Source organism: Myxine glutinosa, chromosome 6 (assembly GCF_964187855.1).
Source record: "Myxine glutinosa chromosome 6, kmMyxGlut1.1, whole genome shotgun sequence".
Taxonomy (NCBI): domain Eukaryota; kingdom Metazoa; phylum Chordata; class Myxini; order Myxiniformes; family Myxinidae; genus Myxine; species Myxine glutinosa.
Genome location: NC_136266.1, coordinates 136,166,058 through 136,181,359, shown reverse-complemented (window position 1 = coordinate 136,181,359; position 15,302 = coordinate 136,166,058). Strand labels below are relative to the sequence as shown.

General features: G+C 41.9%; 1 protein-coding gene across 3 annotated transcripts in view; it reads left to right on the top strand.

Annotated features, from left to right (window-relative positions):
* The window catches only part of PHKB (phosphorylase kinase regulatory subunit beta), a 122,766-nt gene extending 107,464 nt beyond the window's left edge, over positions 1-15,302 (top strand). For all 3 annotated transcript variants that reach the window (XM_068121135.2, XM_068121136.2, XM_078780556.1), the window contains 7 exons: positions 492-582; positions 2,311-2,513; positions 2,693-2,866; positions 4,049-4,178; positions 4,448-4,555; positions 12,579-12,725; positions 14,600-15,302. In XM_068121135.2, the coding sequence (XP_067977236.1) occupies positions 492-582; positions 2,311-2,513; positions 2,693-2,866; positions 4,049-4,178; positions 4,448-4,555; positions 12,579-12,725; positions 14,600-14,740 (994 nt within the window). In that variant the 3' untranslated portion in view covers positions 14,741-15,302. The remainder of the gene's footprint in view (positions 1-491; positions 583-2,310; positions 2,514-2,692; positions 2,867-4,048; positions 4,179-4,447; positions 4,556-12,578; positions 12,726-14,599) is intronic.

Sequence of the window (15,302 nt, the reverse complement as noted above, 5' to 3'; positions counted from 1 at the left end):
GACAGGAGTTCAGTGCGGCTGATTGTGAGCCAGATGCAGTGCTGCGCGGCTTCACTCGCTCCGAGTATAACGGCAACTTTGGTGCAGGGAAAGCAGGTATCCACGGTCATGGATTTGTGGTTTTCCCATCACCTCCTCACTCCATTGTAGTGCTTTTTCACCTCCTCTCCTGCCACCATTGTGCATCCATCCAGTAGTGCAAACCTCCAGTGATTGTATGTCGTAAACCTCTGAACTTTGACCTGAAGACTGGCAGTTAGCTCTTTCCGCTCGACGTAAGGCAGCTATAACCAGACCAACCCTTGATTGGTGATCAGGCCTTATTGTTGCCCACTTAAATGGAATTATGAGTCACACAGGCATTATCCTGGCATTCTAAGCTGCAACCATCTGCGACTGTGACTTATTGCATCAATGTTTGCATCACCCGCTGTCTTTATGCCTCCCTTCTCCCATCCCCATTCTCATGCTTCACCCCCCACCCTCACCAGGTCGGTTGTCCGGTTGACTGCCAGCCTCTTAACTAAGTTAGTGGACTCCCTTGCTCCTTCCATAACTAACGTACTTGTGCAGAACAAACAGGTGAGGCTTGGATGGGGCTTGGATGCATGCTTGATCATAATCTTGAGTTTGTGAAAGTCCTAGAGTGAGATTTCTCATTCATAAGATAATTCAAACCATATATCTTTCATTTCCAACTTTTCATTTCCAGCATTTCCAATAATTAAAGACATATGTCTTTCGTTTCCAGGATAATTTTGGTTTTGAGCAGGGAATGCACTTTAATGCGTTCTTAAGTTGGGGTTGGGGTTCAATGCATGCATTGTTTCTCATTTCTAAAACTTCTCATGGTAGAGTCAAAATGTTGAGAAGACTTGCCAGGAACAATAACTTTACATCTTGAAAGGGATATAAGGAAGCTCCATCATTGATTCTATTAATATGCATCCAATCCCTGCTCCAGCTTGTTTTGTCCTTCTAAATCAGTCCCCTAATGAGCACTACCCCCCAAATGAAATGCGGACCTTGAGCCTTTGTCATTCATGGTGTTTTGCCTTTAACGTTTGACTAAGAAACAGGTGAAATTAAGGTCAGAAACTTTATCTTCACTTTCTCCAAACGTGTGCATTTCATTCCATCCTCATTCGCATCATACGGTGGCTCGGGTGGTTCTTAAAAATGAAAGTTAGAAAGGTCATGCTCCTAACACTTAAAGAAAATTGTGTGTATGAAAAACCCCTTGTGGTGAAATTTTAAGCCATTTGGACTAAATTTAGGGGTTGCACACGGAGTTTGTAATTTCACATATTTGGCTCGCATGAATGTTTGGAGTTGATGATTTATTCTCCACTGCTATACTTGTGATTTTGACCATTACAGTTCACCTATGACCTTGCTATGTACTGCACATTTTGAAGTTTTTAAGTTAATTGAATTCAATACAGCTGTACTCTGGTGTATGCAGTTGCTCTCATTGAAGAGTACAATCGTCTCCTGACGAGGGTTGAACAGCAAACCCAGTATCTGCTTCAAGTTGTGACGGAACATCGCAAGAAGTTTCCCGATTGCAGGAAATCAACCCTTATCGGGCACAAACATTGAGTGGCTGGCAACCATGAGTCACTGTGCAACCCCTAAAACTTGATGTATTCAAAAAATATTTCACAGGCAGAAGTTTTACCTCAATACCAAAAAAATTAAAGGTCAGGAGTAAAACAATTTTAAAAAAATGTTTTGCCTTATATAGCTAAGAACCACCCTAACGCTGGCCCATCTCATTCCATCTTTCGCTCATTCTGCTTACTGTACAACGCAACCTTTGTATAAACCCTTTCTCTTGAAAAACATTGTTACCTTTCATCTTTCGTTGTTGAACCATTACCATTGACAATCTCACCTGGAAACGTAGTTGTCTGCATTACAGTTTATTGTAGAGAGTATACCTGGACTTTAACCTGAACATTTCAATCAAATTACTGTATATGCAATGCTACGAGTTTTTTTCCCCCTTGGTGCGACTTTTCAATAACCCATTTGTGTTCTTCCTTTTTTTTTCTTTCAATCTCCCTCTACACACACGTTCTTTCAAAATCACATCTTTTTAACCCATTCTCCATACTTTTCTTTCCTTTCTTGTTCTATCCCTCCTTTTTTTTCTATTGTGCTATCTCTTTTCCTTCTTCCTCACTCCTGCATGGTTTCCATTTCTTCTCCAATTCTTCATTCCTGTAACCACCTTTATCGTCACACTTTGTGCATCTTTCCTCTGTCATATTTCACCAACTTCGCTCTCCACCTTAAAATATTAAGGTCACCTTGGGCTTAATTGGGCACGATGAGGTGGTCATCACAAACCCACTGTCGCCGGTGGAAATCCTTCACCTCCTGTACTCGAGTTCTCAGTCCCCTGAGCCCCGAGATGCTGTACTGCAACAGGAGCTGGTCATTCACGTGGGCACGCTCATCTCTACGGCACCACACCTCTTCCGTGGGATGCTCAAGATCCGCATCGGGTAATCTTAATTTTAAGGACAACATTACGATGCATGCCTACCAGTAATTACGGATCAAAATGAAGTCTTCACTTTTTTCCCCCCCTTGTCACATGCCTGATTCTTATCAAGATTAATGTAAAGTTGGTCCCAAATTAGGTGCCTACAAATGTGCTTTTGACTTTACTTTGTGTTCACAGCTGGATCATCCATGCCATGAAGCATGAACTGGCTCTGCGTGCTGCAGATGTTGAAAAGGAGGGTGAGAAAGACCTTGTTACTCCAAATCCCTCTTCAAGCAACCTGTACGATCTTTCCCCAAGTGCGGTCAAACTACTCCTACTTGACGTGCTACAACCGCAGCAGCAAGCAAGGTTTCTGTTCTTTATTTATTTTATATTCCTACATGTGTTTTACGGTCTTGGTGCCAACAAACTGACATGTAACTTATCTGTGTGTACAATCATTCAGAGAGGAACATTATTTGACCTACTATCTGATCTGCTGACAAATTCCAGATGTTCATTGCTTTTGGTAAAGTGTAGGCAAGTAGGTTGGGGTTCTGATTTATAATGATTTGCTTAAATCCCTATTTAAATTAAACATAACATTCCTTCCACCTGTGCATGCTATTTTTAAATTATTTGTTCACATAGTGCTGAACTTTTCTATCGTCTGAAGCTGAGATTGGTGAAATTGGTGAAGCTGCGCAAATAAGAAGAAAAAGGTAGTAGGCAAACAAAAAAATAGGAGAAAGTTTTCCAGAAATCAATTTGGTTCTCCTTTAATGAATTCAGGTGGAATATGGACTGCGATTAATTATTTTAAGAGTTAAATTTCAATAGATGTAGACTTCAAAATTTGCATGTGCACTCAGACAGCAATACCATACATACAGGCCATGGATTGCTGTCTGTGGTTCCTTTACCTCATTAGAGGCAATGCTTCAATACTGCTGGACTACACCATTATCATCATCATTTCCGATACAGCCTGTGGCTGCTGGTTGCCTCGTTGCTTGGAGTGCGGCGTGCCACTGATGCAGTGCCCCCTGTTTCCAGTAAGCTGATGCTCATTTTGCCGATCTAGGAAGGATAAGAAGCTGAGTCAACCCACCTGGTGTTATTTAATGGCACGACAGGGGCTCAAACGCAAAACTCTAAGATCTTAAGCCGGCCACGTTCTCCGTTTAGTCAACACCAGGCTTTGCTTGTCATTAATCAAAGTAGTATTTACAGGATCCGTGTCACAAAGGTGTGCCAAATTATGCAGTTATTATTATTACATGATGCTTGTTTAATATACTCACATTAACTTTGATTTTTACCTAAAGAAGCAATGCTTTTTAGAAAACAGAAGCCGTGCAGTCGCAGTAATACGGACTCTTTATAGTGTGCTGGGAAAGTTATACTTGATGCTGGGACTGGCCATTGTCAAACTATTTTCTCGTATTTCCAAACGTTTCACTAAAATATTCTTCTGAATCAGATAGCCTGTTACTGTCTCGATACCACAGTGAAGGTCACTCACCTGATGCAGCACTTTCACCTTGATAGATCGTGGCAGAATCGCCGACATATGGATGGTTCCCTAAACCACACTCCTCCTGGCTTTTACGACCGAGTCTGGCAAGTGTTGGAGCGCACACCAGGAGGAATCATTGTCTCAGGAAGTCACTTACCTCAGGTTACTGAATCACATCCAATGAACGCATTTGTTTTTAACTAATAATTGGTTGAATTGCATTATACTGCCCGTTACTTATGGACATACCACAAGGACGTATGAATGCCAGATAAAACATGGGCAATTCTCTTGATGACATTGTGCTGTTTCTTCTTCACAATGCCGCAATCTTCAGAATGAAGGACAGATCTACATACAAAAATACAGGTTGTGCACATATGACAACAAAATGACTGTTTCTGCTGCTGGTTTTGATTTTATTTCCACAGCAACCAACCCTGTCAGACATGACTATGTACGAGATGAACTTCTCGCTGCTGGTTGAGGACATGCTGCAAAGCATTGAGCAGCCGGAGTATCGGCAAATTGTTGTCGAGGTGAGAATTATCTATACCAGCAACGGTACCCACCCTAAGGGCGGGACTTCAATTGGAAAGCCCAAATGAAAAGGAAAAATTTCAGAAATTGAAGGCTTTTTTTATTTTAAACGATTCATATACAACAACAACAACAACAACAGGCATTTTAAGGTCATTTTCCCTGCAAGAGCGGGGGTTAGCCTTGCGGTCCCCATGACAATCTTCTCCATTTTGCCCTATTTTCTGCATCCCCCCTTGTTAACCCCCTTGCCCGCATTTCTTCTTCGACCGTCTTTAGCCAAGTCTTTCTCGGTTTTCCCCGTCCTCTACTTCCTTCTACATTCATTTCCATCACTCTTCTCAACAAATCATTTTCATCCTTCCTCAGCACATGACCAAACCATCTCAAACTGTTTCTCTTCACAGCATCAATCACAGGCTCTATTCCCATCATCTTTCGCAATTCATCATTTGTCTTCCTCTCTCTCAACGATACTCCACACATCCACGAACCATTCGCATTTCCACCCTTTCCAGCCTTCGTTGCTGCTCTACGTTCATTACCCATGTCTCGCTCCCATAAATCATAACACTTCTCACACATGCAGCATACACCTTTCCCTTCAGCTTCAACGACACTCCCCTCCTCGTCAGCACACCACTCAGTTCTCGAAACTTCTTACATGCACATCTCACTCGAGCAACCGTTACCGAGTCTGATCCACCTTCTCCATTCAGCATGTCTCCGAGGTAACAATGTTTTCACACCTTCCAGCTTCACGCCGTCTCCAAGATCCAACTCAACATTTCCGCCATCTGCAGCTCCCTCTGTACACACCTTACACTTGAATGCAGCTGCCACACTGGTTAAGGACCCTCGGGTGCCGGCTTAGGATCCTAGGATCCTGGGTTCGAATCCCGGTCGATCGCTGAATTAACCCCGGGGGGTTGACTCAGCCTGTCATCCTTCCGAGGTCGGCAAATTGAGTACCAGCTTGCTGGGATGAATGATCATGGTGTGTACCCAGATTTAGAATCGGTACACCGTATCCCTGCGCATCGTAAGAGCGTGACCAAGGGTTGGCGTCAGGAAGGGCATCCGGCCATAAAAACATTGCCTCAAACAGGGAACCATGATTGTCATGCAGCCCGCAAGGCTAACCCCCGCTCTAGCAGGGAAAATGGCCTTAAAACGATCATTCATTCATTCATTCATTTTCTCAACGATACTCCACACATCCACGAACCATTCGCATTTCCACCCTTTCCAGCCTTCGTTGCTGCTCTACGTTCATTACCCATGTCTCGCTCCCATAAATCATAACACTTCTCACACATGCAGCATACACCTTTCCCTTCAGCTTCAACGACACTCCCCTCCTCGTCAGCACGCCACTCAGTTCTCGAAACTTCTTCCATGCACATCTCACTCGAGCAACCGTTACCGAGTCTGATCCACCTTCTCCATTCAGCATGTCTCCGAGGTAACAATGTTTTCACACCTTCCAGCTTCACGCCGTCTCCAAGATCCAACTCAACATTTCCTCCATCTGCAGCTCCCTCTGTGCACACCTTACACTTGAATGCATCTGCCACACTGGCTAATGACCCTCGGATGCCGGCTTAGGATCCTAGGATCCTGGGTTCGAATCCCGGTCGATCGCTGAATTAACGACAGGGGGGTTGACTCAGCCTGTCATCCTTCCGAGGTCGGCAAATTGAGTACCAGCTTGCTGGGATGAATGATCACGGTGTGTACCCAGATTTAGAATCGGTACACCGTATCCCTGCTCATCGTAAGAGCGTGACCAAGGGTTGACGCCAGGAAGGGCATCCGGCCATAAAAACATTGCCTCAAACAGGGAACCATGATTGTCATGGGGCCCGCAAGGCTAACCCCCGCTCTAGCGGGGAAAATGGCCTTAAAACGATCATTCATTCATTTTTTTCAAACCACTACATTTTTGATGAACCCACTCAGTGCACATTGTACATTGAATGGAATTCACTCCGACGCCCTTCCTGCACACAGCACACAGCCACTTCCCAGTTCTTTCCACCTCACCACATGCTTTACCACTTGCCATCACCTTAGTCTTTCCGATATTCACCTTCAGACCTTTTGTCTCCATACATTCCTTCCACTTGTTCATCTTTTCCTTCAGTCCATCCATACTTTCCACAATCAACACCAGATCATCTGCATACAACAACTCCCACGGAAAACCGTCCTTTACGTTCCGAGCCAGCACCTCCATCACAGCTACAAATATTAGTGGACTTAGTACCGACCCCTGATGCACTCCCACCTTCACCTCAAATACCAGGCACTCCCACCTTCACCTCAAACTCACCACTGTGCCCGTCCTTCATCCTTACAGCTGTGCACGCTCTTTTGTACATTGCCATCACTACTCTGATCAACCATTCCTCCACTCCTAACTTCCTCAATGCCCATGTCACTACTTCACGTGGAACCCTATCGAATGCTTTCTCCAGATCAACAAACCCAAGAAACAACTTCTTCCTCTTCTCCATGTACTTCTCCTGCAACTGCCTCACAATAAAAGGCGCGTCTGTCGTTCCCCTTTCTGGCATAAATCCAAACTGCATTTCGTCAATCTTCACTTTCTTCCTTATCCTCCTCTCCAACGCCCTTTCCAATACCTTCATTCCATGCTCCAATAACTTTATCGCTCGATACGAGCCACAGACCAGAGGGTCACCTTTCCCCTTGTATAGATGGACGAGGGTACTCAGTTCCCAATCCACTGGAATGCGGCCTTCTTTCACCACCAGATTACAGATCTCTGTCATTCTCTTCACACCCCAATTTCCCGCTGCCTTCAACATATCTCCCACAACTCCCATCGGCCCTCCCGCTTTTCTACTCTTCATTGCTTTTATCGCTTCCTCAACTTCCTTCTCGGTTATCTTCTCTGCCCGTCCTAAAACTGGGTTACTCTCCATGTTGCCATCCCATTCATTCTCTGCATTCAACAGTATTTCCATATATCTCTTCCATCTTCCTTTAATTCCATCTGGGTCCACAACGATTTGTCCCACTTCATCCTTCAAGCAACTCACCCTCATCACATCACACCTCTCTTTCGCTATCTGCTTTGCATGATATTTCATGATATATATATATATATATATATATATATATATATATATATATATATATATATATATATATATGTGTGTTTGTGTGTGTATAATTATATATATAGTTAGTTCTGAGGAGATTGTGGCTGGCTCAATAGCGCAGTGGGCTGTTGACGCATTATCAACGGAGGTCCGTGGTTCGAGCCCCGCATTGAGTCAGAATTTTTTCACACTTAGCCCCTCGCAGGAATTTGATACCTGTTTCTAAAATTGTATTTGAATTAATCTTCAATGCATTTCTACTTATTCACACATACATACGCATGCATATACTTACGCTAACATTCAGGGTCTGCTTAGCAGGCATGTAAGACATCGGCCATGATAAAGCTCGCAGTGTTAAGTGTGGAAAAGTTCTGAGGAGATTGTGGCTGGCTCAGTAGCGCAGTGGGCTGTTGATGCGTTATCAACGGAGGTCCGTGGTTCGAGCCCCGCATTGAGTCAGAATTTTTTCACACTTAGCCCCTCGCAGGAATTTGATTCCTGTTTCTAAAATTAAAATTATATATAAGTTCAAAACACACCTGGTCACAAGTGTGCCGCACTGACCGGGTCCTCAGTCGAGGGCCTCAGCATCATCCCGTTTCGGCCCTTCAACCTCGATCCATAAAGTATTGGAACGGTGAAGTCAAATTTGTTATTATCAATAAATTGGGATTTGAGATCAATCGATGAAGATGAGACTGGAGTGTAAAAGGTCAGCTTTTATTTCTTGGTATTTCCATGTAAAGTTTTGCCATTGTAGAACAATAGCACTTTTTATGTTCCTTCCCCCCCCCCCCCCCCCCCCCCCATTTTAAGTAAGCACAAGTATTAGAACAGATTAGCTTGAAGTAAGTTAAAGTAGTGTAATAGTATTTGTTTGTATACATATCCCTTGCATGCAATAATTGCATCGAGTCTGTGACCCATTAACATCGCCAAACTCTCGGTATCCTCATTGGAGATGAGTCAGTAATGTTTATAACTGAAAATATTGGACTTACAAGTCGATTGAGCCGACATTTCAGCGAAAATCCACTCGCCTTGTTCACGGCAGATGTCAGTGAAGAAGAAGCTTGACAATTGTCACGTGCCCTCAAGCGTTGTTAGGGTGAAACAGACTGTTGGTCAATTGGTCAACAGACCAATTCACCCTCCCAACGAATGTGGTCACTTGACGATTTTCAAGCTTCTTCTTCACTTCACATCAAGGTGAGTGGATTCTCCCCGAAACGTCGGCTGTGCCCACTTGTAAGTCCAGTTTTTTTCGATTCTAAACTTTTACTGATTTAATTTGATTGGATGAATCATAACAACCTGCATTAATTTTCCTTTTGAGGTGCTTTGCCAAACCTGTACCGTAGCCATTTTCAGTTGATGCTGGGTTTTGGGGGTTTCTGACTTTAGTCTCCTCTTCATCAAGTGAAATGCATGCTCCATTGGATTTAAATAAGGAGATTGACTTTTTCTGTCTAAAACCTTCCATTTTTTCCCGTGATGAAATCCTTGGTTGCGTTGGCAGTGTATTTTGGGTCATTGTCTTGCTGCATGGTGAAGCGCCACCCAATGAATTTGGAGGCATTTTCTTGTACATAGGCAGACAAAATGTTTCTGTACACTTCCAAATTAATTCTGCTGCTGCCATCATTACTTACATCATCAGTAAAGATGAGGGAGCCAGTTTCAGAGGCAGCCAAGCAAGCCCAAGCCATCACATGACCTCCACCATGCTTCACAGACGAGGTAGTATGCTTTTGGGTCATATGCAGTTTCTTCCTTTCTCCCCTCTTTCACCTTTCCATCACTTTGGTAAAGGTTTATCTTGGTCTCATCTGTCCATAAAACTTTGTTCCAGAACTCACTGCCTCACCTCTGTACTTCTTGGCAAATTCTAATCTGGCCTATTTTGGTGCTAATGAGAGGTTTGCTTCTTGTGGTGTAGCCTTTGTAATTCTGCTGTTGAAGTCTTCTGTGAACGGTAGATTGTGATATTTTCATCCCTGCACTCTGGAGGTTGTTTGTCATGTCACTGACAGTTGTTTCAGGGTTTTTCTTTACTGCTCTGATTTATTTTTCTGTCATCAACTACAGTTTTTTTTCCTTTGCCGACCTGGCCATTGTCTTTTGCTAAGTACACAAGTGGTTTCTTTCTTTTTCAAGATATTCCAAATTGTTGCGTTTGCTTTTCCCAGTTGTTGTGCTATGAATGAATGAATGATCGTTTTTTTAAGGCCATTTTCCCCGCTAAAGCGGGGGTTAGCCTTGTGGGCCCCATGACAATCATGGTTCCCTGTTTGAGGCAATGTTTTTATGGCCGGAGGCCCTTCCTGACGCAACCCTTAGTCGCCTCTTACGATGCGCAGGGATACGGTGTACCTATTCTAAACCGGGGTACACACCGGGTATAATATAGTAATAATATAGTAATATGTGCTATGGTTATAATTAAATTATTCTGTTTTTTCAGCTTCCAAATTACTTGCTTTTCTTTCATTGACAGTTCTCTGGTCTTCATGTTGGTTTATACCTGCTGACTCCAAAGGCAGATTCCCAAGGCAAAAACAAAGGCTAAAACCAAGACTAGACATTCACAGCTCGTTTACATGTGAACAATCAATGCAACAAGAGACACCTGTCAGTCATCTGTTCCAATGCTTGTACTTACCTAAAATAGGGGATGGGGATGGGGGGGGGGTGGGGGGCGGTTTACTTGTTAAGGGGTTAAACTGGGGGGGGGTGGACATAAAAAGTGCTATTATTCTAAAATGGTAAAATAAGTATGTATAGAAATCCCAAGTAATAAAAGAGAATCGGCTGTACTGTTGCCTCGTATTCATCTCTTGTATCTCAAAATCAAGTTTCTTGAGTATATATAGCAATAATATAGTAATAATATAGTAATAATGTCATAATAATATAGTCATAATATAGTAATAATATAGTAATAATGTAGTCATAATATAGTAATAATGCAGTAATAATGTAGTAATAATGTAGTATTAATATAGTAATAATATCGCAATAATATAGTAATAATATAGTAATGTAGTAATAATATAGTAATAATGTAGTAATAATATAGTAATAATGTAGTAATAATGTAGTAATAATATAGTAATACTGTAGTAATAATGTAGTAATAATATAGTAATAATGTAGTAATAATATAGTAATAATGTAGTAATAATATAGTTATAATATAGTAATAATGTAGTAATAATATAGTAATAATATAGTAATAATACAGTAATAATATCATAATAATATCATAATAATGTAGTAATAATGTAGTAATAATATAGTAATAGTAATATTGTAATAATAGTAATATGTAATAGTAATAATAATAGTAATATAGTAATATTGGGCTGGAGGCTAGGGTGCCGGCTTAGGATCCTAGGATCCTGGGTTCGAATCCCGGTCAATCGCTGAATTAACGCCAGGGGGGTTGACTCAGCCTGTCATCCTTCCGAGGTCGGCAAATTGAGTACCAGCTCACTGGTAATTCCCTGTTTGTCGTTAACGGCGGCAAAAAGGGTTGGCGTCAGGAAGGGCATCCGGCCGTAAAACATTGCTTCAAAAAGGGGACCAAAAAAACAACAACAACCACGGTTCCCGAAAAAGGCCAACCCCCGCTTTGCGGGGAAAAATGGCCTCTAAAGGTGGTTATAGTAATAATGTTGTAATAATATAGTAATAATATAGTAATAATATAGTTATAATGTAGTAATAATACAGTAATAATATAGTAATAATGTAGTAATAATATAGTAATAATATAGTAATAATATAGTGATAATATAGTAATAATATAGTAATTATATAGTTATAATGTAGTAATAATATCGTAATAATATAGTTATAATATAGTAATACTATAGTAATACTATAGTAATAATGTAGTAATAATATAGTAATAATGTAGTAATAATGTAGTAATACTATAGTAATACTATAGTAATAATATAGTAATAATATAGTAATAATATAGTAATAATATAGTAATAATATAGTCATAATATAGTCATAATATAGTAATAATATAGTAATAATGTAGTAATAATGTAGTAATAATATAGTTATAATATGGTAATAATATAGTAATACTATAGTAATACCACAGTAATAATATAGTAATAATATAGTAATAATATAGTTATAATATAGTAATAATATAGTTATAATATAGTAATAATATAGTAATAATATAGTAATAATATAGTAATATAGCAATAATAACAAATTTGACTTGACTGGTCCAATTACTTGTGGAGGGCAGTGTATATGAGCTGGCATCACACACAGACATACCTCGTTTATAAGGAGTAGAGGAAATAAAGTTATGGCTCTTGGGTCTGGACAAGATGCAGATGCACAGACACTGTGAAGAGACGACACAGATTATAAAGCACATGATTCATCACCTTTAAATTAGATATAACGTACATTCAAGGGAAAGAAAATCGACATGGAGAGAAATTAGACAAAACTGGACAACTTTGTCGAACCATGCCGAAGGCTGGTCGGGTGTGCAAGTCGATCGAGAATGCAGGCTTTGCAGCACACCTGAAAACCACGAGAAAACACACCCTCAGGAATGGGCACGGATGACTTTGACAGAATCTGCATTCCAGCTACAAAATCAACTTGTGGGTAAATTTGGATGTGGAAATAGGAAATGGTTACATTAGACAACTTTGACAATCTGTGCTTAAAGGGTGCTATATTAAAGTTTGCGTGTGGACTTACTGAATCTCACACACACACACACACACACACACACACACACACACACACACACACACACACACACACACACACACGAATACTCTGTCCCCTCTGGGAACAGGCTCGGCTTTTTATTGAGATGGTTATTGACTGTGCTTTGCAGCTATTGATGGTCGTGTCACTTCTACTGGAGCGGAACCCTGAGGTGGGCTTTCAGGATGCCGTGGATCTTGATATCCTGGTGGGAGATGCCTTGCGCAGCTTCCGGTCCGAACAGGGGCTTCCCAACAATACTGCGACCACTAACCCGGTAACATTAACAGCACACAATGAGGGCATGCACCTTTGTTTGCACAAATGGCAGGATTTTCGCTCCAACCCACCCTTTCCCCTTTCCTCTGTAGCTATTCATTTCTGTGAACAACGGTAAATACATTACGACTTTGTTTAATTCCTGCTGCCAAGATAATCCTCCCCATCTATTTGTATATCGTTTCCTTTCCTCTTGTTTATTCATCCCCTTGTATCCACATGTTGTTCCATTACCTTGGATCCACAATGCATCGGCTTCAACCCTCTGTCATACCAATAATTTGATTTTTTTTTATCGTCATGCAAACTGAAAGCATAGATGGTACAAAGTACAAGGTAATTACACTCTCACTTTTTCTTTAATATATAAAGTCGAGGCTCATGGAGGAGTTTGGACAAAGAACGGATCAGGATGTAACAGAACAAAAGGACCAATAGAAGGGGAGGGGTGGAAACACCAACAGCAGGGCTGAGGGACAAAATAGAGAGAAACTTGGAAAATAAGGGACGTGGTGAAGAATGAGGGGTCGGGGTGGATGCAAGGGGTGGATAAGATAGATAGATAAAGAAATAAACTCTCATGAAGAAAACACTGGAAAGAGGGGGGCTTGGTTGGGGCGGAGGGGAGAGCGTGGTGATTCCCTTCTCAACACTTGAGGTAAATGCCACCTCAGGCCACTTCTGGTAATAGTCAACCAAGGTGATGGCACAGCGGTTATAGTGGTGACTTCCATGCGCCAGGTTAACCAGCTTGGAATGCAAGGACAGCGGCACAATCAAGCGAGTCCTCGCATCACGTATGCTTTGTCCATGGTCAGTTCAGGACAGACAGCAAAGTACGACGCAAGCTCAGGTGCAACCGCTTTCCTGGAGTTTGTCCGGCCTTGCTCTATTTGGGCACATGGTTCTGTGCAAGCTTCACGTGCAGCAGAGAACTCGGTGATGGATAGAGCAGTCAGGGCATGCGAAATGGTGGCAATTGGCTCATGTTCATCGTCTGAAACATCGCAATTGGTAGTCAGATGCAGTCTGGAAGTCAAGTGGCATCAAGTGGTCAGTTTGAAGAGTCAAGTGGCATCCCCAGAGGTATGTCCTCCACTTTTCCACAGCCCAGACACATGCTAGAGCTTCCTTCTCAATTGTCGAGTATTTGCTTCCAGTGGGAGACAGTATGCGAGACGCAAAAGCCGCTGCTCACTCAACAAACCTGAACACTTTGAAAGAGGTGGGGTTAATGCAGGTGGAAAAGATCATGGTTTTGGGTTGGGGGTGATCTGAGATGGTGGTGAACAGTTGTCTTTAAGACCTGGAGGGAAGAGTGAGATGGAAGAGAATGTGGAAGTTGGTACTACAGGTGGGGAAACAGAGGAACAAATGAGTGGAGGTGAGCATGGGTTTATTGTCTAATTGAAAGTTGAAACTATTCAAAATCAGTCCACATTAGTTTATAAAGACGAAGTTAAGTTGTCAACTTTGATTTTTCTGTAGCAATTGTTGATTGGGTGGATTGTGACTTTCTGTAATTGTTACTTTCTTTTTTCTTTCTTTTGTGTTCTCAGTCGAGGTTCATGTAAGAGCTAACACATAGAACATTTAATAAAGGGAGCGGGAGACAAGAGGGGGAGAGAGAGGGAAACACAACAACAGTGGAGAACAGGGACATCGGGAGATCTGTGGAAGGGAGAGGGCTGGGCCCGGGGTACAAGGTATAAACAAGATGGACACCACAAGGACTTTCAGGAAAGAAAACAGAATTTCAAGGAGGAGGATTTGGGGTGGATTAACGGGGATAGAAAAAATCAAGGTTTTGGATGGGGGGAATTTCCTAATCCGCCACTCATCTTTTTTTTTTCTTTTTTTCTTTTTTTGCAGGAGGACATGACCGAATTTTACAATACCACTCCATCGGGAGTTCACGGATCCTCGAGCTACCTGGCTCGCGCGGCAGTCAACGCCTTGCTGCAAGGAGATGTCCGACCCTGCATGGATGGTGAAACGTGTATGGTCTGCTAGACATTCAAACCCGAGAACAAACCTGCATCGACACACGCAGATCGGCATACCTCCGAATGATCTTTCTCCTCGTGCCATTCTATTAAATGCCCCCTGAACTCACAACCGTAGGCACATTTATGGTCTCCCATCATCTGCTGCTGACAATAAAAGCATTTTAAAAAGGTCCTGGAACTACACTCTATTCGATCCTCTCATCATTCCTTATTCTGCCCCATATTATCGAGCACCTTTTTACATCTTGTCCTCCATATGTCGTGACGACCATGAATATACTTGCTGATGCACACACGTACCGCATGTGCTATTATATTGCATTTTCAACCTAATATAAAGCATTTGGCTCTTGATGATTCTTGTAGCCACGTCCACACCAAACTGCCTGCTCTAGGAAACGATTCTCTTACCGTGTGCAATATTCCGAGCCACATAGATTTTAAATTCGATCACACTTTGTGAACGTACACATCGCCTATGTAATGTTTGTTTCGTCTCATGTTACATGTTTAGAAATGGAGTAATATGCTGCTTTGTGAAAAATAAAACTGTTCATTTGTTTATA